The following is a 22,600-nucleotide window of genomic DNA, read 5'->3' on the forward strand; positions in this document are numbered from 1 at the left end:
ACTCATCTCAAGCTTTGTTGTGCCAAAAATCATCTCTAGGGTGATGCTCAGGGAGAACCGGAATGGCTTGTAAGTCTTACCCCATCCCCCAGAACCATAAGCATGGCTCCAAAACAGTGTCAAAAAAAGCATCCTAAGGAAAATAGTATTGCAAAAGACAAACTGTACTTGAAACAGCTTTAAAACGCCAGTCTTTTTGAAAGCAAGATCATTTCTGACTCAAATAATGCATTTTTTTTCCCTAAACAGTGAGTTCGCAGAGCCTGTGCAGGGAGCATATTTTTAAGCTAGCCCATCTCTTCACAGGAGCGAATTTCAGGAGAATCATATATGTAGAAACGAGGTAACAAACTGTAACATCTAAAATGGACCCTGAAAATAGGGAAAAGGCTTTATTAATTTGATTTGTGCGGGGAAAGACGAGAGCTTCTTTTTAGATAAACAGCTACCAGGAGAAACCGAGTGCTTCAATTCATAAGAGACAACTTGTCTTCATATTCTCACTCTGCTCATTCAAACCTTGAGCGGCACACAGCATAAATAATTCATGGCCGTTTTAAAAGCTTGTACTGCATTACTCAGTGCAATGTGACTGGCTTCATGGGTTCTTTACACTTCAATTCACTTCTCACTTACCCCTGCTAGATCTTAGAAAAAAAATCCCACAGGCCCTTTTTCAGTCATCAAAGGGGGTCTTTGCACATGGATGTCCAAAATTTACCTGCTCCTTCCAGGTGGCAGCACGCCAACCTAGATAGCAAAAGATGGCAATTCTAGATGAGGATGGGTTTGTTTTGTCCAATCTGGTACTATTTGCACATGCTTGTTTTTTATGTTTTAAAAAAACTTGCACAAGAATACAATAGCAATAGATTTGGGATAATTCTCATTATAAGAACAGACAAAAGTTGAATTAGGGTCTATTACCAGTTTGTCTTTCTGCCTTTCACCATGGATTAGAAATCCACTTCTTCCATTGCCCTCCGGGTACGTGACCTTGCAGACGCCAACTCTACTGAGACCGCCTCCTTCTTGCGGCAACCATCCCCCACTGGAGTCATCTCGGGTCATAACCACAGCTTTGACTCGCACAATATAGCTGTCACTGCAATGGTAACAAAACAAAAAAACAAAACCTTTTGTGAGCATCACACAGTCCCATCAGAGCGTTTTTCTTGAGGGCGGTATTTAGACAGCACTGGTCTGGCCCCAACACAGAGTTTCTGCCCAGGATGGAAGTCCACATCTGTGATGGATGGCCTTGACCACTCAAGCCACCATAGGAAAGAGACCCATCAAACAGCAAGGAATGAACCCATTGGGTTTCCAGATATCAACATAGAGATCAAACAACCCATGGTCCTGGATACTCTTTCCCTCATGCAGCTGGAGACAGGGACCAAGAGAGCGGGGTGAGCCAGGCAGCACCCCAAGGCCACAACCCACAGGGGATGCATTGGGGCATCAGGTCTCCAAAGTGCTGGAAGAACGTGTGAAGCTCAAATAACCCATGAACAAAGTGTTTTAAGGTTTTTGTGATCAAACTAGTGAAGTGGGCTTTGGAAGACGACACTCAAATTCCTCCGCAACTGGGACAGCCTTACGGGAAAAAAAAACCGCAAGTGTGGCTCCAGCTGGTACGGAAGGAGATGGGAACCATCTCGGCTCAGGTCGTCAGGACCACACCATGTCCCTAAAACAGCTCCACCAGCATTTCAAGGGGCTTTCAAAGGCGACATGTCATAACCTCACAAGAAGCTATTCTGGAAGCACCTGAGATTTGGGGATAATCCAGGTGCCCATTGCAAGGAGTCAAAAAAGCCCTCACAGCAGGAGGCTCTGCTCCCCCAGGCCTCCTCCTGTACCCTTTCCACAGAGCAGTTCCTCCAGCATCTGCTGGGGACATCACCAGAGAGGGGGCCATTTGGGAGCAGAAAGGCCACTACACAACGTAAGCAAAAGCCGTGCACCTTGCATGGGACACGCAACAGACTCCAAGCTAAAACGGGTTGTCCCCACCCCGTAGCTGCTGGGAAATACCCAAATTAGCTTCTCTGTCCTCATGCTGCTGCCGAGTCCTGGCTTGGTGCAACCCATCATGTGTTAGACATCGATTAACCCAGTGACTGCTCAGCAACAGTGCTGATGGCTGTGACGCCCTCACAGGGAGGTCACCACAGCATGATTAGACGTCAACCATGCACAACCACGGCACTGTCAGCTGGAGAGCTACCGAGACACCCACCAGCACCCACAAAGGTGCCACAGCGCACTCAAACCTGGGCAAAACTGGGAACATCAACAAGGGCTAAGAAAAAGGACACGCAAAGAAAACTGCCCAGGAATTGTCCATCTCTAGGCCACCAGGTGACCTCACCAGGAGGAGGAAGCTCAACCCATAGAAGGCTCCAAGAGGAGGCCTTTCAAAATGTCAGGTATCATCCTTTAGGGAAAGAAATTCCTCCTTGAGGAATGCTCTGTATGTATCCAGACATTTTCCCAGCATCCTGTACAACATGACAAGAGCACGGGCCCTTTCTGTCCAAAATTACAAGCAGTGGTAGCTTTCTTCATCCTGCACCAGATAAAACTGCCTCGTGTTTTCAGACATTATTTTTGCATCACTTTTGTAATCCAAGTGCTAATACTTGAAGTCTGAGTTCCCCTTTCTCTAACACGACCAGATTTTATTTGGTACCTAAGTAAGCAGCCTCACGGATCCTACTTGAAGGCAGTTTTGAGGACAGACCAAGGGAGGCAGCGAGCATTTTCTGGGCAGAGGCACCTGGGACCTCTTCTGCAGCTAGACAGATCTCACAAAACACACGCTGCAATTTTCCCTTCACCGGCTTTATTTTATGGATACAACAACTTTCTCACTGGACCTACACGGTGAAGGCAGTACACAGATGCTTAAGGTTCATCCCCTATTGCTCTGAGGACTTTGCACTGGCTGATAAAAAGCCTTTCAGCATACTCAGATGCACGGCCCGTACCACAGCTGACACATGCAAGGCATTCACAGAACTGAGAAACAACATTTTTAAGAATATTTTTGCTCGAGTCCTTAAAGCAGCATCCTGGTACAGGAAACAGGGCAAGTGTGTCTATAAACAGATCCAGTTACTTTTTTACTTTCTAATGAAAACCCATTTCTAGAATTTACCCGTGGCAACTTTAATCTCTTTGCTTCCTGATACTCAGGAGTAAGCAAAATACTTCACCTAATTTCCTACTGTGCAAAAATTGAGCTGCTTCCATCCAAGACAATTTTTGTTTTCTTCTCTGTACCTTTCCCATACAGTATATAAGGATTAGCAATTAACAGATAAAGAAAAAAGAAAGCCAACTATACGTTTCGATACAGTTCTCCTGTTCCCCAAGGATCCTTTCTGGTCTTATTTTTAACTCTTCTCACTTCTGGGGAACTCCCATTAAATTTCAAGCTCTCTTCTGAAGTCGGAGCCGCTCAAGACGACCTTCCTTCCCATCTCCCTGGCAAAAGTCATTCACACAAACTGCTGCTTCTCCTTCCACACCTGAAAACTGCCACTGGCAATATAGCTTCCTGCGGGATTTACCATTCACTTTTATGACAGCAGCCGGAACCTTCGGCTGTCCCAAAAGTAATATCGTCTTCAGTTACTTTGCTGCAGGAATCGTCCACTTAAAGGAAAATTAAGAAAGCAGCAGCTGCTCAGTACTTTGTGATTTCTACCAATTATGTGCATGTTTCCATCACCTCTCGGTGATTTCTCTAGGTTCATAATTACATTTGAATGCTAGTGGATGCCTACACATTAAATGTAGGTCCCCTGACTACTGTCCCTGCCCACTATAATTACAATCTGGTGGGGCACAGAGCCGTACGGTTTCCATCTTCATAACCACACCGATACTGTGACTTACGGTTCTTACAACCTCTGCCACCGAGGGCACTGATTTCACCCACGTGCCAAGAGAGCTCCATATAAACTGCATTTCTCCTATCTTGAAGAGCTACCTCCTTAAATATATCAAGCCAGAAAACCTAGTTTCCAATCCCCCTACCATGGCAAGAAGACCTCTGCTCCCCTATTAGAAAAGGACCTTGTCCAGCGGAAGGGTTCACCTTTGGCAAGGTAAGCAGAGCTCTGGCTCCGCTGACGTAATCCCTTGGCACACTTTCCTGCACGATCAAAAGTCACCAGTGACGTCCCCATCCCCGCTCTCACAAGACTCCAGCCACAGGCGCACGTTTCCCAACACGCAACCTACACCAAGGGACTTAGGAAAAAAACAATGAAAAGAAAGAAAGGGGAAAAAAGGTGTTTAAGGCTTCTTAAGGCTTGACATCTTGGTTTAGTCACTGGGCTAGGACTCAGAAGCTGCACGTTGAGTTTTCAAGGCTACGCACCACTTCCTTCAGTTTTATATGTCAAAATCTTGCCTGCCGTTTCCATCCACAAGCCTAGAATAGGCAATACTTCTTTCCCTCATGCCAGTGTTGATAAATACTTGGGAGGTACTCAAATATTTCAGGTCCATATAAGGACCTTGCTTCCTTAGCGTAAAAGCTGTTTATTTTCTTTGCTATTTAATTTTACACGACTGCACCGAGGCTCTGGCTGGCTGCAAGCACTCAAAATCCTCCGGAGTGAAGGAGCAATCTGCAAATCCCATGTGCGTGTCACTGCTGAAACCTTGGTGCCCCGAAGCAGTGAAACAACCACGTTCAAGTCATCCACCTGCACTTTTATCATGGCAACTGTGCAATTTGACTATTCCAGGAGAAATGGTTAATGAGGTATGTGAAAATATTTGGTTCCTTACTATTAATGAGATACCAATTGCCGCTGAGGTTAGATAATGCAAGCCTTTCGTATAGTTAAAAATGAAACAGCTAAAAAAACCCACAGCAGCCTTAGTTCCCCTCATTTTATTAGCTTCTTAAACTTTAAGACCGCTCTAATTGTCAGGTTTATGGCCTACGCGCTACACGTTTCATGCAAACTATTCTTAATTACGCTCTTAAAGGGAATACTTTGCTATCTTAACCCTACAGATTTGTCTTCAACAGCCTTAAAAGCTTGGGAAGAAAGTATCTGCAGGGATTAGCCAGCTGCATGGCAGCCGGCCAGCATGTTCCAGGGCTGCTTCAGGTTGTTCTCCCGCCCCACCCTGAGCAAAAAACCATAATGAACTTGGGGAGTAAAGGTAGCACAGAAAACCACGTGCTGTTTTTAGTGGAAGGAAAAGAGCTTTAAAAATTATAGCTCGTGGGTGTGTGCATATATATATTAAAAAAAAAAAATCAGAAAAAGAGTGCGTGCATATATAATTGCTACTCTGAAGGATATCGAGAATTTTCCTAAACAAGAAGTGTGTGTCTAAGAGACAGGCGACATTTAAGGCAGATAAAAGTGCGTTCCTCTAGCATGCGCGAGCCGCATTGTAACACGCAGCCAACACCATCCAGTGCTCTCTGACATGAGCCACATCACTTACAGCAACCGCACCGCAGCGAAACCAGCGGGGGGAAAAAAGCCCTGAGCCTTGCTGTACGCCTGTCGTGGGCTTACGGCTGCAATCCCGCATCCAGGACTAAACGGCAAAGAATTCCTTCGTTAGTTAAGGCTTTGATTTTGCCAGTGTCTTTGTAAAAGGAGGGTCGAAGTACGCAGCTCCCTTCCACCAGCCGCTCTTCTTTTTCACTTCGCTTCAAATGCAACACCATGTCTGAGATGTCTTGCAGCTAAAAATCCTAAGGGGGGAGGGGAGAAGCCTAACCCACCACATTTACTACTTTCCTTTGAGTTACATTTAGCATCTAAACCACTTCCCAGACACCTTCCATAATTCAATGATCTTTTTCCAGACTAGTTGACCGAAATACAAACTTACAAACTTCCATGCAAATGCAGCCATATGGCACTTCAGTATTTTTCTCCCTTCTTGACTTTCCAGCTTACAAGGCCGGGAGAGATTCAGGTCTCGGACAGAAAGGTAATTGCATATAATGGGTTTCAAAAATATGGACTGCTGTCTTTAAAGCATCAACATTCCCAGATCCTGCATTTCAGGGAAGACCCAAAATAACAGCAGGAGGTTGCTAATGGAACGGCGGCAGAGGCTGGGCTGTTCAGCTGAACTGAACCGCAGACACTGAGTGCTTAAACACAATTTAAACTATTTGAATCCACGCAAATTTAACTTTATGATTACTGGGACATAACCTGTCTTTGGCTGAGCTGGATGTATTTCACGGTGTTCTTACTTTGCCTTCCATGGCCAGCAACTCCAACAGCTAGAGTTAAAGCCATCCAGTTCTGCCCTGGTGATCACTGGAAGTCATATTGCAAGGATCCTCTCTGGAGTTCATCCCGCAGCCGGAAAGCAGCAGCATTTTGATGGAAGTCATGAAAAACTGCTATTCCTGGAGTCCCGCTTTCTTGATCTGATGCTTGGTTCATGAACCTTCTAGCAAGGGTGAAATACCTGCAGATAACAACCAGCACTTTCTTCTTCAAAACCCTAACTTTGTTAGAAAGAAAACTTCTGAGTGCATGGAGCCACAGCAAAATAAAGTTGATATTTCGATACCATTTAGATTTCCAGCAGGTTTGAAGCTTTTTCATCAAACACCAGCAAGAAAAAAAAGCCATCTGCACTGCTCTGACCCAATGTTAAAATGGAGCCTGTATAAAACCATGGAAAACCTCCCAAAAGTTTTCCTTGCCCTCATCTCTGCATCACACCAAGAACACAGAACCATCATATCTGTAACCCATCTCTAGTATAGCAAATTCGCAACCTGTATTTTTCTGTCTTTCAAATCCAAAACTGACAGAATAAAAAGGTGTTCTTGGAAATTTTCGTTTCCACCCGGTCAGAGTGAATACGAGACAGTTCAATCTCCACATGCCTCGCTCCAGCGATGCTGGCCGAGTCCTGCAGTACGTCTGTCCTGGGGCACTTCACCTTAAACCAGTATTAACCTTACAAGCTCAGTTTCAGGACATTTCTCTCTCTCTCAACAGAATGAGAAAACTTTATTGGCATTCAGCATTTCCTCCCAGCTTCCCTCTGAAAACAGAAAGGAGTTTTCTCTTCCAACTCCCCAGTTCACACCTGGCTACTGAACTGAGTTCGACAGCACGTGTTCAGCTTGTACACTGACCATTTCATGAAAAAAAGGAAAAAAAATTTATACTAACTCCAAGAACACTGATAGCTGCAGCAGCGCAGAAGGTGGAAGAGGAAAATCCTGCCCCGAAGGAAGCACTCGTGTAGGATTTGGAAATCACCGCCCGTAAGTTATAAGTCATGCACAGTCCTACCTGCACATCCCATAAAGCACCCCAGAGGAGCAGTTTTGCGCGAAGGTTATTCACTGCCGGGGGTTTTCCTGCTGGCTGAGTGCTGCCCAAAATCTTGTTGCGTGCAGCAAAAAACCCCAACCCAGCAGGGTGATCACTCGATGGACTGTGAGGGGCCTGGATGCGGCAGGGATGCTCGAAGGCTCAAGCGCCTTCAACCCTCAAAAGCATGTCGTCTTACATGACACACGGCCTCACACAAGCAGCACAGCTCTGGGAGGCTGGGGCAAACCCAGAGAAGTACCTTTTGATTTTATTTTTCATTCCTTGATGCCTTTCTGGCTCTTCAGCAGCCCCAAAGGCAGAATAAAGAGGGGCCAGGTCCTTCACGGCTGGGCTATGCCCCTTCCCCAGCAAGCCTGGGTTGGCTTCCAGTGCTGCAGCCCATCCAAAAAGCATCCATAAGAAAGATTAATAGCAGTTCTGTTTGTTTGTTTTTTCAGAAGGAAAAGGACTTCTCAAAAAAACAAGACACCTGCAACAATCCAGCCACCCGCCTCCACATCTCCCTTAAACGCCAAGGCAACGAGGAACAAAGGAACCCTTTCACCAAAACGTTTGTTAAACATTTAAGGCTGATTTTATTGAGTTTACGAGAAACAGCTCTATCCTAACTTGCTTGAATGGGATTTCATTATCCTGTAATTATTTCAGATCCTTCCAGGAAGTACATGGAAAACTCATTTTTTTAATGTATATTTTTTTATATATATATAAAATACACATCCATAATATATAATGTAGATATGAAAATTTTCTTTTATATATATTCATTTCTTTTATATATATAGATAAAATTTTTCTGTTTGATATATTTTTTCTCTTTTTTTTAAATGACACACACAAAAGCATCAGCTTCTGCCATGACAGCAACTCTCGCAGCGCATTTTTACAATGCAACGTCCTAACTAATTTGGATGCACCAAACTAGGGGACGAGAGCAATTTTCTGCTGCAGACAGGGCCCTCAGCCCTCGCTCCTTACGGATCTGGTATTAAAAATCAGCAGGGTTTGGCACAGGCAGGGTAACATGACTGCTATTCACACAGCTATAGGGTTGGGTGTTTTAGCCCTGCACAGGCTAAACCCGTTTTTTTTTGGCCAGCATAACCTCTCCTCCTGTGCCAGGCTTGCCCAGTGATCCCCACACAGTGCTGCACACGTGGGCAAAACCCCAAACAAACTGGCAAGCAGCTTTTTAGGGGAAAAAAGCAGGCTTGCAAACATGCTGATGGGCAAGCAAAGATCCACTGACGCAGCTCAAGCGCATGGATTGTACGGGCTCTCCCCAGAAATTAGCTTACTATGCAAACAATATTGAAAATGAAAGTCTAACTGCATCAGGGGAAGATTAATTTACTACTCGCGGCCGTATTGAAGCATCTATGTAACACATTGTTGAAACTGCGTTAGAGCTATCAAAACCCACAGCAAACCTTGCTACAAAAATACCCCAAAAGTTTTTTTTTTCCCTAAAAGACAGCCAAGACACCACCGACAAAACTTTTAATGAGCAACCATTTAATGAAAAGTCTTAAAAAAAAAAAACCAACAACCACCACAGTGAACCTCCGTCTCAATGGAGAATTGAGTTACGTCAGGGCCAGCCTCCTTGCAGCTTTGCACGGTGGCTGCTTTGTCAGTGATTGCAAATTACAGGTTTGGGGTTTATTAGAAAAGAAAAAAACAAACCAGACTTTTCTTCAAATTTGTTTAATGGATCAATTCTGCAATAAGTCATTATAGCTGCACATGACGGTATATCTTGGAGAGTTGTAAGGAGCAGCAAAACAGAAAATCAGTTTAATAAGATAATGCATTTGAGTAATTTACCCTGCAGCTCATGAAGCCGGCATGCAGTACAGGCAAGAGTTGCACACTCAAGTCCTCCTATTTTTGTGCAAGGATACAAAATATTAAGAGATTTCAAGGAAAGCTAATTAGTATTATCAGTTACTATAATGAGAAAGGAAGTTGTTATTACATGACAGATGGTATTTGTTTTACATCACATGCAAGATAAGCAAAAAGCGCATAAAAGCTTAGCCAGCCAAACAGGTAGTTGCATGAGATCTGCATCCTGAATTGATTCCCCCCCGCCCCCCCGAAAAAAAGCCACAACAAAGTTCCTAATTTTTTTCTAATGTATACTGACCATAAACACTCCGTTACTGTTATCCTATGTTAGCTAATGAACGGCGATATTTAGCAAAAATAAGAAATAAAACTAACAAGCACAGCAACTGTATTCCAGCTTTATAAGTTTCATCACCCTCCTTATTTTGTAAAATGAAACTAGAGATTTGATACCACTCGCCAAAAATTAGAGAGGAATGTAATGGAGAAATCTATTCAATTCACAAGACGACGGGATTTCCACATGACCCTCTTCCCCATCCAATGAGTTTTTGCTGTCACGCCGTATGGTGGCATGCCACGATGCCACCAAATGCACTGGCCAGATGAGGTATCCCATTACTCCCGTATAACATCACATTTTGGAGATTAAGTGTTACAGCACAAAAGAAAATAATGCAAAGCATGCTTATCTTCAGCTACAGAATCAATGATACTCTGGAACGTAAAAATAATTATGTATGCACACACACATATACATAGTATTTTTGAAAAATTCAAAGTTTACAAAGAGAAGAAAAAACCCAGAAATTGTTCACCCTAAGCAATTTACATTTTCTCCCCACTCTCCTCCGTTTTGATGAGTGAAGAATGCAACTATATTTATCCCCCTGTAAACATCCTCCCTGACACGTACCATACAACTACAAAGGCTAGACAATATTTTGCAAATATAAAAAAAAATTCTGTGACTCAATTCCAGCTGAATCTATTTCAGAGGAGGGGGGAGGGAATAAGCAGGATAACCGTGGTCTAAATATACAGGGTTTTTATCTTTTGCCAGTAAATGCATTTTAAAAAAAATAAAAGAAGACATTCTTAACTACATCAAAACTAGCATGACCATTGAGTTTGCCTTCCACCTCTCTTTAACCCCCCTCAACCCCAATAAGCATCCGTGGAGAGGGACATGAAGGGAAGCAGCTTCCCAAGTAGCATCTATTTTCCTCTCGGTATTTAAGAGAGGGTGCACATTAAACCATTACTTCTGAAAAATAATGTATGTAATCATAAAAGAAAGCCTGTGTTTCACAGAAGAAGTCATACATATTCACTGATAAATTATATGCTGATTTAGAAAAGATTCAGAAGGGCTGTGGGGGCAGATGGGGGGAGGCAGAGAAAAAAAGAGTAAAAAATATGAAATTATACACAGTGAGAGCACACACACATACCTGCCGGGGGATGCCATTTCCTCTACATTTTACACCCCGATTGTTCCATTTTGCCATCATCGCCACTACCAGCCTCCCGATAAATGGATCGGCGTTGGCTGCCCCTCGTCCCAGCTGGCTGCGAGCGGCTTCCCCCCATGCGTGATTCAGTCTCCTTGAGGGATGTGCTGCATTGTACTGGGTGAGTCATCCCAGAGGTATTCTGCATATTACAGCCCTGGCTGGACCATTACTCATTCGCAACATCCTCCCGGCTCAGAGAGCACAAGGGCACGCACCGATCAAAGATCCTTGCCTCCCCACCCTGGTTATAGGCTGGGGAAAAAAAAAAAAAAAATTATGATACAACCGCCATAAACTAATAACGGGGGCGTTTAGCAGCAGCTGACGGAGTCAAACGTGCTGCTGAGAGGTTGCACCAGACCCGGGCGCGTCACTCGCTTGCCCAGGACTGCAAACAGGTCCAAAGTTGAAAGCGGGCGTCATCTCCTCCAGTAACCCCAGCTGCACCTTATTCCCCAAAAGCTGCTAACGCAGCGCTGGGACCAAGGGTCCAAACAACTCAACAGGCTTGGGGGAAGCACTCAGCCTCCCGACGCACCTGTCTCCATCGCAGCTTTTAACAGGATTTTAAATACTTCCAGTCTGCAACAAGTTAGTATTTATAAATATCAGCTATAGGTCCTTGTATACCATACCTTTGCAGGCAGCCCACACAACCGAAGTGCCAACACAGCAACATCCCTACGCATGAGCTTCGTTTTGGGCAGTTGGTCTCAAGCACTCCCTTGCTGCTCAAAAACTTTCATAACCGCTTTAACTCCTCGCTCAGCCAGCGTGTGTGTGCGCATGTCCCCCACATTTATATGATCATCCCTAAATGCCCTCTCATTTTTTTTAAAGCAGAAATGTTGCCCAAGAACTGCCTCGGCACCAATGACAAGAATAAAAATTGTGACATTGGGGCTCTGAAAGCAGCTTCTAAAAATACTTGCCCGGTTTCTGAACTAATCTACGCTGATGATTAGGCAGGAGCGGGGAAGAAAGCTAATTTAAGTGTTCCCAGGCTCAGCTGCTTCTGCCTTCCTTAAATCCAAACTGTTTTAACTTCAATTTGGGGCAAAAAATCCCTTTTTCACAGGATGGAGAACAGTGGCTGAGGTGATGCTGCCTGAAAGCATCCTTTAGGAAAGCTGCATCCCCATTTTACAGACATAATAACCTAAAATCACACACGCTCTTGAAAACGTCAAGCTTGGACACCGAGCTCGAGACCACCGAGGCTTGAACCCAGTTTCAGTGTGTAGAGACCAGGATGCACGGAGGATGCTGAGGACATCCCGAGTTGCCAGGACAGAAGCATTTGTTCGCTGCTTCTCTCCAGCATCCAGCGAGCACGCGTGCAGGTGTAGCTGCAGGCACCTCTTCGCAGCTTGGCTGGATTTTGTCATGACAATGGAATCAAGCCACAGTCCAAAGCCATGCTGAAGGCAACAGGCAGCATTTTAAGCTTGTTATAGTGGGATCAAGCGACAGCTGCGTTTACCCTATTTCGATATACAACATAAAAAAGTCCTTAATTTAATGGGCAAAGGGTACTCCGTTTTGGTAGAAGTGCATTTGCGACCACTGGGTAACTCATTAGACAGTCAGAGCATCGTGCTATCCAAGTAATTAAAAAAAAGTATTTTTAAAAAAATTTTTAATTGCACATCCCCAGTCCACAACTTGTCCTACCCAGATGCGCCAGGATTTGCTGCCTTGCTTTCCTCTTCAAGCTCTGCAGCAGCACTGCTTTTACCCTCAAATGCTTAACACAGCGCCCATCAGCTCTGTCCTCAGCTGTCTCCAGCAAGAAGTCAGCACACAAGTCCAAAGCAACATCAGCCAGAAAAATTAAAGAAAGATGCCTGGCCCTTTTTGCTGCAAGTCCAGTTTCTAAAGTTCTTCTCCCGCGGGACGGGGTAAGATGAAATTGGCCTCCCAGTGTAAGACAAAACTATCTTTGAATAAGCTGTGTTGTAATCATGTTTTTGAAACAACAGCTTGAGCGGTTACATCTCCCCAAAGCTTCCCTGTTTTCTTGCCTTCCCACCGCTCCAGACCAGCCCGCCACCAGCCCTCTTAGAAACTCAAAGCACAGCACACGGCGAGACTCGGGACTGAGCACCGACGTAAGGCAGCTTACGGAGGAACAGCATTAACAAACACGATTCCAGCATTACACATCAAAAGATGCGTTTACATGGAAAAGCCATCACGCCGTAAAGCTAACAATTTCGCAGCTACCACAGGTGGCTGGGTTGAGCCATGACCTGGGTATTCTCTGCAAAGCCACCTGTTTGCTGGTGTGCTGGGATCAGGGGCACACAGGGAGAAATGCCCTGCGTGTGAAAATGTAAGACGGAAAAGCTCTCCATTATAAATGTTACAGTGCGCTCCATCCGTATGGATGCAACTGAAGTTAAGTCTTGCCCTGGCTCTCTGTCTACACCGAGAAGCTGTTGCATCAGTCAAGAAGAACCACCACCACCTAATTCAGTTGGCTTCAAGCCCTGCTCCCAAGGGTTTTCTCCGAAGGGAAGCGGATATCAAGTCACCGGATAGTTGTGAGCATCAACTGAATCACTGGCTGGGTTTTCGCTTTTGCAAATGTTGTTTAAATTTAAGGCTAAGCTAACAAACCTCAGCTCCAGGGTTGGCAATGCTGCTGCACTTTTTTTTTTATTTATTATTATTTTTCCCCTTAAATACTGCCCTGTCCAGTACACCTTAGCACACCCATCCCTACTAGCTTGGTGCTACAGTGAAATATCCTCCAAAGCTCTTGTGCATTTCCTAGCTTGGACTGGTGAGTGGCTGCTCTAACACATGAACATTTTCCCCAGTGTCCAGCGGGATGCATGCTGCTACGGGGTTTTGCTATTAGAAATCTAAAGTAAACGTTGCAACTGGAGAGCCAACAAGGCGGTGGATCTGCTTTCCGCTGCCTGCCAGCCAACTACAAGCACGGTTCAAAGAGCCGAGACTGTGGTCGGAGCAAGAGGAGCCCATTTTCACTGTAGCTGCTCAAGTATTTGTGATTTAAGAGAAAGAAATTCAGTCACCTCGTTAATGCCCGTCGTATTAATGGGCTGAACTGCTGCAGCACATTAATACAGCGAACAGGACCAAGCCCTGACAGCTTGTGAACCAGGCAAAAAGATGTTTTGGCACATAATTTCAGTGCAGCATAGGCTTCCGAGCATCTGCAGCCCCAGGTCTGTATAGGACACTCCAAACTTGTAATGTCTCATCATCGGGGAACACCAGGCAACCTACCTGAGGTGTAGCATTCAAGATTTGCTATAGTAATATTGCCTAAACATTGCTTACAGTGCCTTGTGAGGGGTAAAGAAGGTTGCTTTTCTCCATTTTTGTTTTAACTTAAAAAAAACCCCAAAACACCCACAAAAACCACCAAACAAAAGACTTGATAGACATGGTCAGTGTAGCTTTTTGTCCAGCACTTCAGAGACACCCATTTCATTCATACTGTCCTTCTTGCCCACAAAGTTTTCTTGAATACAGCGTTCATTCAAGTCGCATTGTAGGGAAAAGCTGGAAGTATAGCAGAAATAGGAAAAAGGGCAGAAAAGCTGATCCTTAGGAATGACTTCCAACTTTTTATGATGTGCTTGGGGCTGCTGAATATTCACGAGCACTGAAATGCTCCTCCCTACCTACCATTACGCTTTCCCTATTTCCCATGAAACTGGAGTATGGCTCTCCCATGCTGCACACCTCTGCCAGCACAAAAGCAAGGTATTATTAAAAGTACAGCTCAATAGCACTTCAGCAGTTGAGGAGAGTCTGCTGGGGGATAGATGGTCCATAAAAGCCCATGCGGGAGCAGTTCTGGTCATGGCACAGCTCGATTCTGCTTATGCATTTCTCAATATAGACTTCACCCAGATGTTAAGCATCACTAAGCGCGATGCTTTCCTAACAGAAATGCACCCCGAGTACTCCAGTAAAACTAAGGAAAGAGGAAAGCTGCAGTATTTTATCTCTTGTAGACATCATCTGGTCTGAAACAGAGAGGATCCATCCCTTTTTCTTTTTGCAGTTGGCTCCGGCAAGCTACAAGCCACCAGCACAGTGGGAGCATCTTCCCATTAACGCCCGGCAGCAATTGCTTTGCAGATCAGGGGCCAGGCTGAGAGGCCATCATCCCAGCTGGACTAGTGCAGGCGTCCCTTTGGCACCAGATCACTACCTATAGTACAATCCCAGGTCCTAGCAAGGGCACAACCTATTTATAAATTACAGAGATGCTAAATGAGCATGGCAAGTTGGAGGCAGCATTTCTTTGCCATTTCAACCCGTGCAAACCAAGGCAACTCTTTATATATCAGTTTAAAAAGTCCATCTCCAGGTGACTGACAGCTTGCAACAACCATTTTTCTTTTCTGGGTGTTTTAATGCTTAGGCCTTGGACAGACACGTCATTCTCATAGATGAATGGACCTTTGTACATATGGATGACAATAAAAAACCACTCCAGCATAGATGGGTATTTCCATCCAGGATGCAGAAAGGTTCTGGGTGGAGGCCATGTGGATTTAATTTTCCGGCACACAGATCAAAGGACAGCCGCCGAGAGCATCTTACTCGACTCCAAATAAACATCCATGACCAGAAGAGAGGTTACACAAATGACATGCATCGAGCTCCTCTGCACCGGAAAAGCCTCGTTTGCTTTTCTTCTAATTAAACCCTTCCTCCATAGCTCCTAATTGATACCTGGACAAACAGCTGTAATATACTCCAGGAAATCTAACCCTGTACTTTGCACTCGTGTAACACGGACTCGATCATCACAGGGCAGGCTGTGAATTTTGAGTTTCTTGATAAAAAAACTGGTAAAAAAAAAAGCAGCTAGTAAAACCCAAAGACCTTCCTCCTTAAACACTTAGTTCAAAGGAGAGGTGCTTTTGATGTCCTGCCTGTTCACTGTTTGCACCTGAATTTGCGTTTTTCTTGCACCAGTATCTGTATCTCCTAGGTTGGCCAGATGGCAGAACTCAACCGCCCGAAGAGCTCCTTGCCAAGATCAATCACTGCCGTGGATGGATTCATACCTCTGACCCCTTGAGAAAACTGATCGCTCATAACACAGGTTGAAGGGCTTGACTTGGCTGATTGTTCCTAAATCAAACTTTTGTTTCATTTCAGCTTTAATCTGGACTGTCTAACCTAACAGACGCTTTACTCCAGTTTATCTGCAACAGATCTCAACTGATGAAGAATCCACAACATTCCTAAAAAATCTTTTTTTTTTTAAGTGCAGATCTTTTTTAACTTCTAACCACTGCATCTTTGCTTTCCCTTTCTGTTGGATAAAACTTTTTCGCATGCAAGTACTCCCAGACTAATAATTATGTGTACCCCAGACCGGGTATATCCAGTTCCTTGTCTTCTCCAATTTCTTCTTTCTAGATTTCAGATCACTCTTGCTGCTCTTCCTGAGGGTTGGCGCTATCTTTCGCAAAGCCCTCATGCCAGGACTCAATACTTGATGCTAAAAGCACCTGCAAAGGCAGCAAGATACAGATGACCATGAGGCAAGCACCATGATACGATAACCTTTATCCATCTACATTTCTAAATCCACCGAAAACTTCCATAAAACCATGCTGACCAGCTCCAAGCTCATACACTCGAGCTGATGTTGACTGTACCTCCTCTCAGCCAGCCCCCTGTTTTGCTCGGGACTGACTTAATCTGACTGGCTTAAATTTTCAAGATCATTCTGCCTCTCCTCTAAGTGTTAGTAAAACATTATCTTGCCCTTAAAATGTACCTTGTCCAGCTCTTTCCACTGCTCTTGGGAACAAGCTGCTATTTTATAGCCTTAAAGGAAGATATTTAATGCTTATGACTCTACCTTGGTTTTTAGCAGTGTGGGAATTATTTTACTGTTAATTTAGGGTACTGATCCTCGCAGTCTGCCTCTTTTGGAGCACAGAAATGATACGCGGCAGGTTTCCCCTCCCACATAGAGTATGCCTGCCCTGTATCGGGACGCCTGGCATTAACTATCGCACAGCTTCCTGATGTTATTATTTAAATCCTATAGCGACCAGATTTCTCACCAATACCTTCGGTTTCCTGCAGCCAACTGCGCGCATCTCTCAACCTCTACTTTGTTCTCCCTGCAGCCAGCTTTCCTGTTTACATCTCTGCCGCCGCTTCCCTTGCAAAGCAGAAGGGCTTTGGAAAAAGCACAAACAAACAAGCGTTTCCTCAAGCTGCAGGCAGTTGCGTGCCTCTCTTCCTACCACCATCCTTTGCCCGGTCACAAGTGTCACTCACATTTAACGGCCTGTATTTCCTGTGCTCTGTTTTAATAGGCAGATCTTTTAAATGCTAGAAGATACAGTGGCGTGAAGCGCCTGCTGAATATTTCAGTGGCAAGAGCAATTTTGTTCACTTACGGCAGAGAAGTCCATCAGTGGAGATCACCTTGGGGTCATCCCATATTCTCATTCTGACGGGTAAGGATGAGCTGTTCAATGTGCTGCACATTCCTGTTTTCATGCCAATTCCTTCCAAAAAGGTTAAGTTTTAGGTATGTCTGCCTAGGGACAGTCAGTGTCCTCTGGCATATCTGAAGATGACTGAAGCCTCCCATGGTCTTTCCTTTGAGCAGCATAGATGGTGAAGGAGTTTCTTATCCTGTTCCCGTCAGGGTTTTTGGTGCACTCACTATCAGCTGGGAGCTGCAATCTCAAATCTTCTGGGTTTAATCGGGGCATACCAGAACATCAGTGCCCCACACAAGACCAAAAAAACTGCTAAGCTTAGAAAATACCTAGTAATAGCTTATGCAAGTCTATTCATTTAACAGGCCACAACGTTCTGTTTAAGCACTGTTTAAAAACATCAAAAAATGAATAGTGAAGAAAAGCAACAATATCCTCTTGCTGAAGATCTGCGAGAAGAAAATATTTACCTTTTATCTTTGGGCAAAGCCCCATCTATACCCTGTGCCCACTCCCAATAAATTATCAAGTTAACATCTAGAAGGGAGGAAGATGATATACCCTGATTTTTTTTCCAACTTCCCACTTGTTTTTCACTGTCTCAAGCTGTGTTACAACCACTCTATGCACGTTCAGTGCATAATGGAACTGCAAGTGTTTATTTCAATGCAAAATGGCTTATTTTTTTTCTCCCCTTAAACTCAGATTTAACTAGGGTTTTAATTCCTGTTTACCAAGGACGCAAAATTGACAGGAGGGGACGTCGAAGGATAAGCATGCACTTCTACTAACATGGTTTTCTTTTTCCTTAAGGCAGATTCATCCAGTTACATTACGAGTCTCTGTCTTCCTTACTTAGGATTTACCTGCCTCTGCTGCTATGTCCACTAATACCTTGGAGCAGGAGAAATTTTAGAAAGGAAGAGCCTTGGTCTGAAGATGGGTCTCCGCTGCATTCGTGCAAAGGGAGGGCAGCTCCGCGCCCAGCACTCCAGCGGGATGTTTTGGCTCCCAGACAAGATGGCAGTGGAAGCGCAACGTGCCAAGACTGCCCTGCAAGGCCTTGCTGTCCGCTAGAAATTAATATTCAGAGAAAACAGCGATGGTGTTTTGGCATGCTAAGGGAGAGAAATACGCACGCATTGCCGCAAAGCAAGTTGAATACAAGCTTTGCTAAACAATTCGCACCATGATGGGAAAATCACAAGTTGGCGGGGCGGGCGGAACATACCCCCTCCAAGCCTTTCTGAGTCTGATCAAATGCTATTTCCAATATTAATTTGCAAGGTGGGGCAAGGGGCAATTCAAAAGGTTATGCCTTGAAGGACCCACAAGCGGCTTCTTCCTCCAGGGATGCCTTTTTGTTAGTGTTAGCACCATGATGAGGCAGGTGCCCAACCCATGTTTCCTGCACCATGGAGACAGCGCTGGAGGAGCCACCAGGCCAATGCTGTGAAGACACTGTGGAGATTGATGCAAGCCAGCATGTGCCGCAGAAACCTGAAGCGGTGCCAGCATGAGCGCTGAGTTACAGGCGGTGTAACAGACCCAGCTTCAGCGGATTCAGTGACGAGGTTGGATGATGACAGCTCCATCCGAAATAGAAAGCGGAGGTGGAACGCCAGCTACTCATCCCAATCCAGCACTCTCCCTTAGAGATGCATGGATGATGCATACCATCAATTTTGAGGTAGAATGGAGAAATCGCATCCTTGCTTCAGCCTGTCCAGATGTGCTAGGACTGTAACGAGTCCATGGAGAACTTGGGAGTTGAGTCCCCATCCACCACACACACGCATGCACATGTGTATTATGGTATGGAATGTATTTAAATGCACGTATTTAATGCATGTATTTAAAACCTGAGCTGAGATTAGCTAAAAGTAACAAAAGTTAGTAGTGTAGTGGCTGAAAATAATGCCTCCATCCCTTTGTAACAAGGCAATGCAAGGGTTGGACATGCAAAATGGGCATGTCCATTGACTAATGTTGACTAATGGCCAACGCTCGCCTTGCATACATCTTCCTGCTAATAAATGAGGTGGAAGTCTGTGGCAGTCTCAAAACAAGCTCTAGATGTAGCAGCATCCCTCTTCGAGGAGTCTAGGTAACACTTGGACAGGAGACTTCCAGATGCACTTACAACCAAAGAAATGAAGTTTAGCTGAAACAATGCTTCGCCAAAACCAACACAAAGACAGTGACCTCTGGAATTTGGGGCTACTTGCAGATGTCCTAAAGGATGCCATTGACTAAGTCATACAAAAGGTACTTTAACCCCTGGCAGTGATTCATCTAGATATTTTTTCTAGCAAAAAGCCTTATTACTGAGGGAGAGTTTCCTATTATTCGCAGGAAAATTCAGAAGAGAACAAGTAGATACTAATTTGTTAAAGACACAGATAAACATGTACAGGAAATACTTCTGTGAAGGTCCTGATCCTCTGAAGATTAATAATCTACAGTACTGGAGACAAAACCATGACACTGAGGAAATAAGCAAACTATAAAAACAGGAAGAAGTGGAAGGTGTTTTTTTTTTATGTTATTTTGAGGGAATATATGTTTTTCTGAAGCCTAAGATACCAGCAAAAGCCTCCATCTGCAGGTCACACTATTCTCTATACAAAAGCAGCTGCAGAGAGTTTCCTCACCCAGGTCCCCAGAGCTGTCAGTCTGGGGAGGCCATCCTGTACGTTACAGATTAGCTGCCTCCCTAGCCAACACTGTTATTCGGTTTTCACCTCATTAAAGTCATTACAAGTCACTGAAAGGGCTGTTGCTGCATGGACAATGTTCTGTAGGTGATACCAATAAATCAAGTTATTTTGCTGTTGCATTTCCCCCCACAGCCACAGGATGAAGGTGCTCCCTCCAGATATGTATTTTGGTATATTTACTGTAATACTCAATATTAAGGTAGTACTTGCTGGAAATGAAGGGGTTTGCCACAAACAGAAACTATCAAGAAAAGCTGTTCTGGACTTTCCTGTCTTGGTTTTTGTTCAAATGAAAATAAAACTACGACTGCCATGAATTACAGTCCCTCCAAGGACACAGCAGGGATGTGCTGAGGCCAACCACCGCTTCTGCAGTGAGTTGGTGGCACAACTATTTTCAGATCATCACAAGTCACCAAAGCTGAACAGACACCACTGCTTTGTCCGGAGGCACTAACCTTTTCTTCCATCTCAGAAACATCTCGTGCTAGCTCATGGCGGCATCACAAGGAGCCCTCAGACTCGTGTCATGTCTTATACATGTATAAGTTATCTTACTTAAGTGAGTCAGACTGAGGCACAGTGCTGCCCAGGGGTCTTCTGCTATTAAAGGAGGTGGGGAGAGTAGGGGACAGGGACACCACATCAATTTATCCTCATCCAGGAACTTTTTGAAGCAACTTCTCCACCTCCTTCTTGCAAAAGCCTGCAAGAAATTTAGATCATTCCCATTGCAACCAATGCTATGCACACGTACTGAAAGCCACCCTAAGAGCTGAATTAAGCTCAAATCTGTCTGCACAATTCCCAGAGCACAGAAAGCCATCATTACAGAAATGAAGTTTAACTTAACCTGAAAAAAGGTTTATTTAGATATTTATGCTTCTGAAATGTTCTGGTCACTTTGCTCTTTAGTACTGTATACAGTTGAATTATTTTTGTCCACTGGAAGTGATCCCTTTGAACTAGGGCATTCATAGCTTAGGAAATATAATTAAATTTCCATGTTAGTTAGCAGATGTTAGTTAACTACAGAGGACAATGATCTACATCAAAAAAGTCAAGTGCAATATTATCAGCCTAGCTTTCCACTTGGATTTGACCTCTACCACAACTGCACTGAAGAACTAGATGTTATTTGTATGCTTACTGAATGGAACATTTGGATAGATATATAAATATCTATATATTGTATCAAATATTAAGCATTTGCTATTTGTCTGATACAGAATATACCAAGCCAGATGTTTTCTGGTTTTGTACGTATCACCTAGGACAGCGACCGACTGTAACAGTATGGTCAGTTAAATTGCAGTAAAGTCAGAGAAGCAAAGATCTGACTCCAAAACAATTTAAAATTTCAGGTCACGCAAATTATTGCTGTCTAGAGAAATGCCGGTGCTGCTACAGTGGTGTAGAGCACATCGATACGCTCCCAAATGACGAGGGATAAGCCAAGATCTGCGCTCAAAGGCCCACCTGAGCCAGCCAGGCTAGCTAGTGGGTACCTGCCTTATGCCAATTCACATTCCCTTTTTCAAGTGATTACTTAAATTAAAATCCTGCCAAATTGCTGCACATCAAAGTAGAACAGTTGTTCATCTTTTCTAATTTTTGTTTTTGTCTCCCACGTGTGTTAGCGTACCAGCGTTTTGCACGACAAAGTGTTTTGCACCACCTCGCAGCTCCTCGCGTTAACTGATGGTATTGGTAATTAAACAACTCACATCAATTACAAGCATAAACTAGAACAATAATAACAGACGCAGACGGAGCCCTTGAGCACCAGCTTCCAGGAAATCGCTATCAAGAGCGCTATTAAAGTTCACGCTCTTCAGCTAATTAAGTATTTGAGGCAGCGGTGAGAAGCTGCACCCATACATGGCGCTTGCCGAGGCTCCCTGTGCTTCGCACCCAGAAATGTCATTTCAACCCTGAAATGATGCACAGATATTCTGGCTTCACCCCTTCTTTCTTTGCTCTAGCCAAAGACGAAGGAACAAGCTACCAACAAAAACCAGACAACACTTCCACAAAAATACCAAACTTTGACTCCTGCCATTAGGGCAGTTCGTCAAGTGTGAGCCAATTAGCAAAATACAACAGTCTATTTTTCTCCATCATCTGTTAATGCTCAAGAGACACTTTCAGAAGTCATAGATTGGCTCTTCAAGTCCCTTTCTTCAAAGCATACAAAAATAGCATGAAGTGACAAAAAAGCACAATAAAATGACAGGTGACTTGTCTGAAGCAGCCTTCCAAGCTTTGGTGACCTTGGTTGCAGAGCACACGGTGCACAAGGACAGTTGTAAGCCAGCTGATGCTGAAAGTGTCGGACATCTCTTCTTCTGGGGCATCTCACGGCTTCTTGGCTTTGCGCAGCCCCAGCTGCACAGGGCGTTTTTGCCTTATCCATTAAATCAACCAGTGTTTGAGGTCCATGGTTACTTCAGCAAGTCAGATATGCATGTCAATGACACCAGAAATAAAATAAAAAATAATAATAATAAAAAAGATCAAGGAGCTTAAAAAATTTCCATGGCACCTAGAGACTGTGGACTCTCCTGCCAACCAAGGTAGCAATGGGGAAGACTGGGCCCTGCTGCCAAGGACCTTAGACGCCCATCATGCCTATGATGACCAGCTGTTGCCGGTATGGAGGATGGTACGGGGACTATTCCAAA

The 22,600-nt window shown here is 44.3% G+C and overlaps 1 protein-coding gene across 1 annotated transcript in view; it reads right to left on the reverse strand.

The window, feature by feature from the left end:
• SPRED2 (sprouty related EVH1 domain containing 2) overlaps positions 1-22,600 on the reverse strand; it is a 65,987-nt gene that overhangs the window by 28,006 nt on the left and 15,381 nt on the right. Inside the window, exon 2 of the mRNA XM_076335021.1 lies at positions 928-1,105. Within this exon, the coding sequence (XP_076191136.1) occupies positions 928-1,105 (178 nt within the window). The remainder of the gene's footprint in view (positions 1-927; positions 1,106-22,600) is intronic.

The sequence above is a fragment of the Aptenodytes patagonicus genome, chromosome 3 (genome assembly GCF_965638725.1).
Source record: "Aptenodytes patagonicus chromosome 3, bAptPat1.pri.cur, whole genome shotgun sequence".
Taxonomy (NCBI): domain Eukaryota; kingdom Metazoa; phylum Chordata; class Aves; order Sphenisciformes; family Spheniscidae; genus Aptenodytes; species Aptenodytes patagonicus.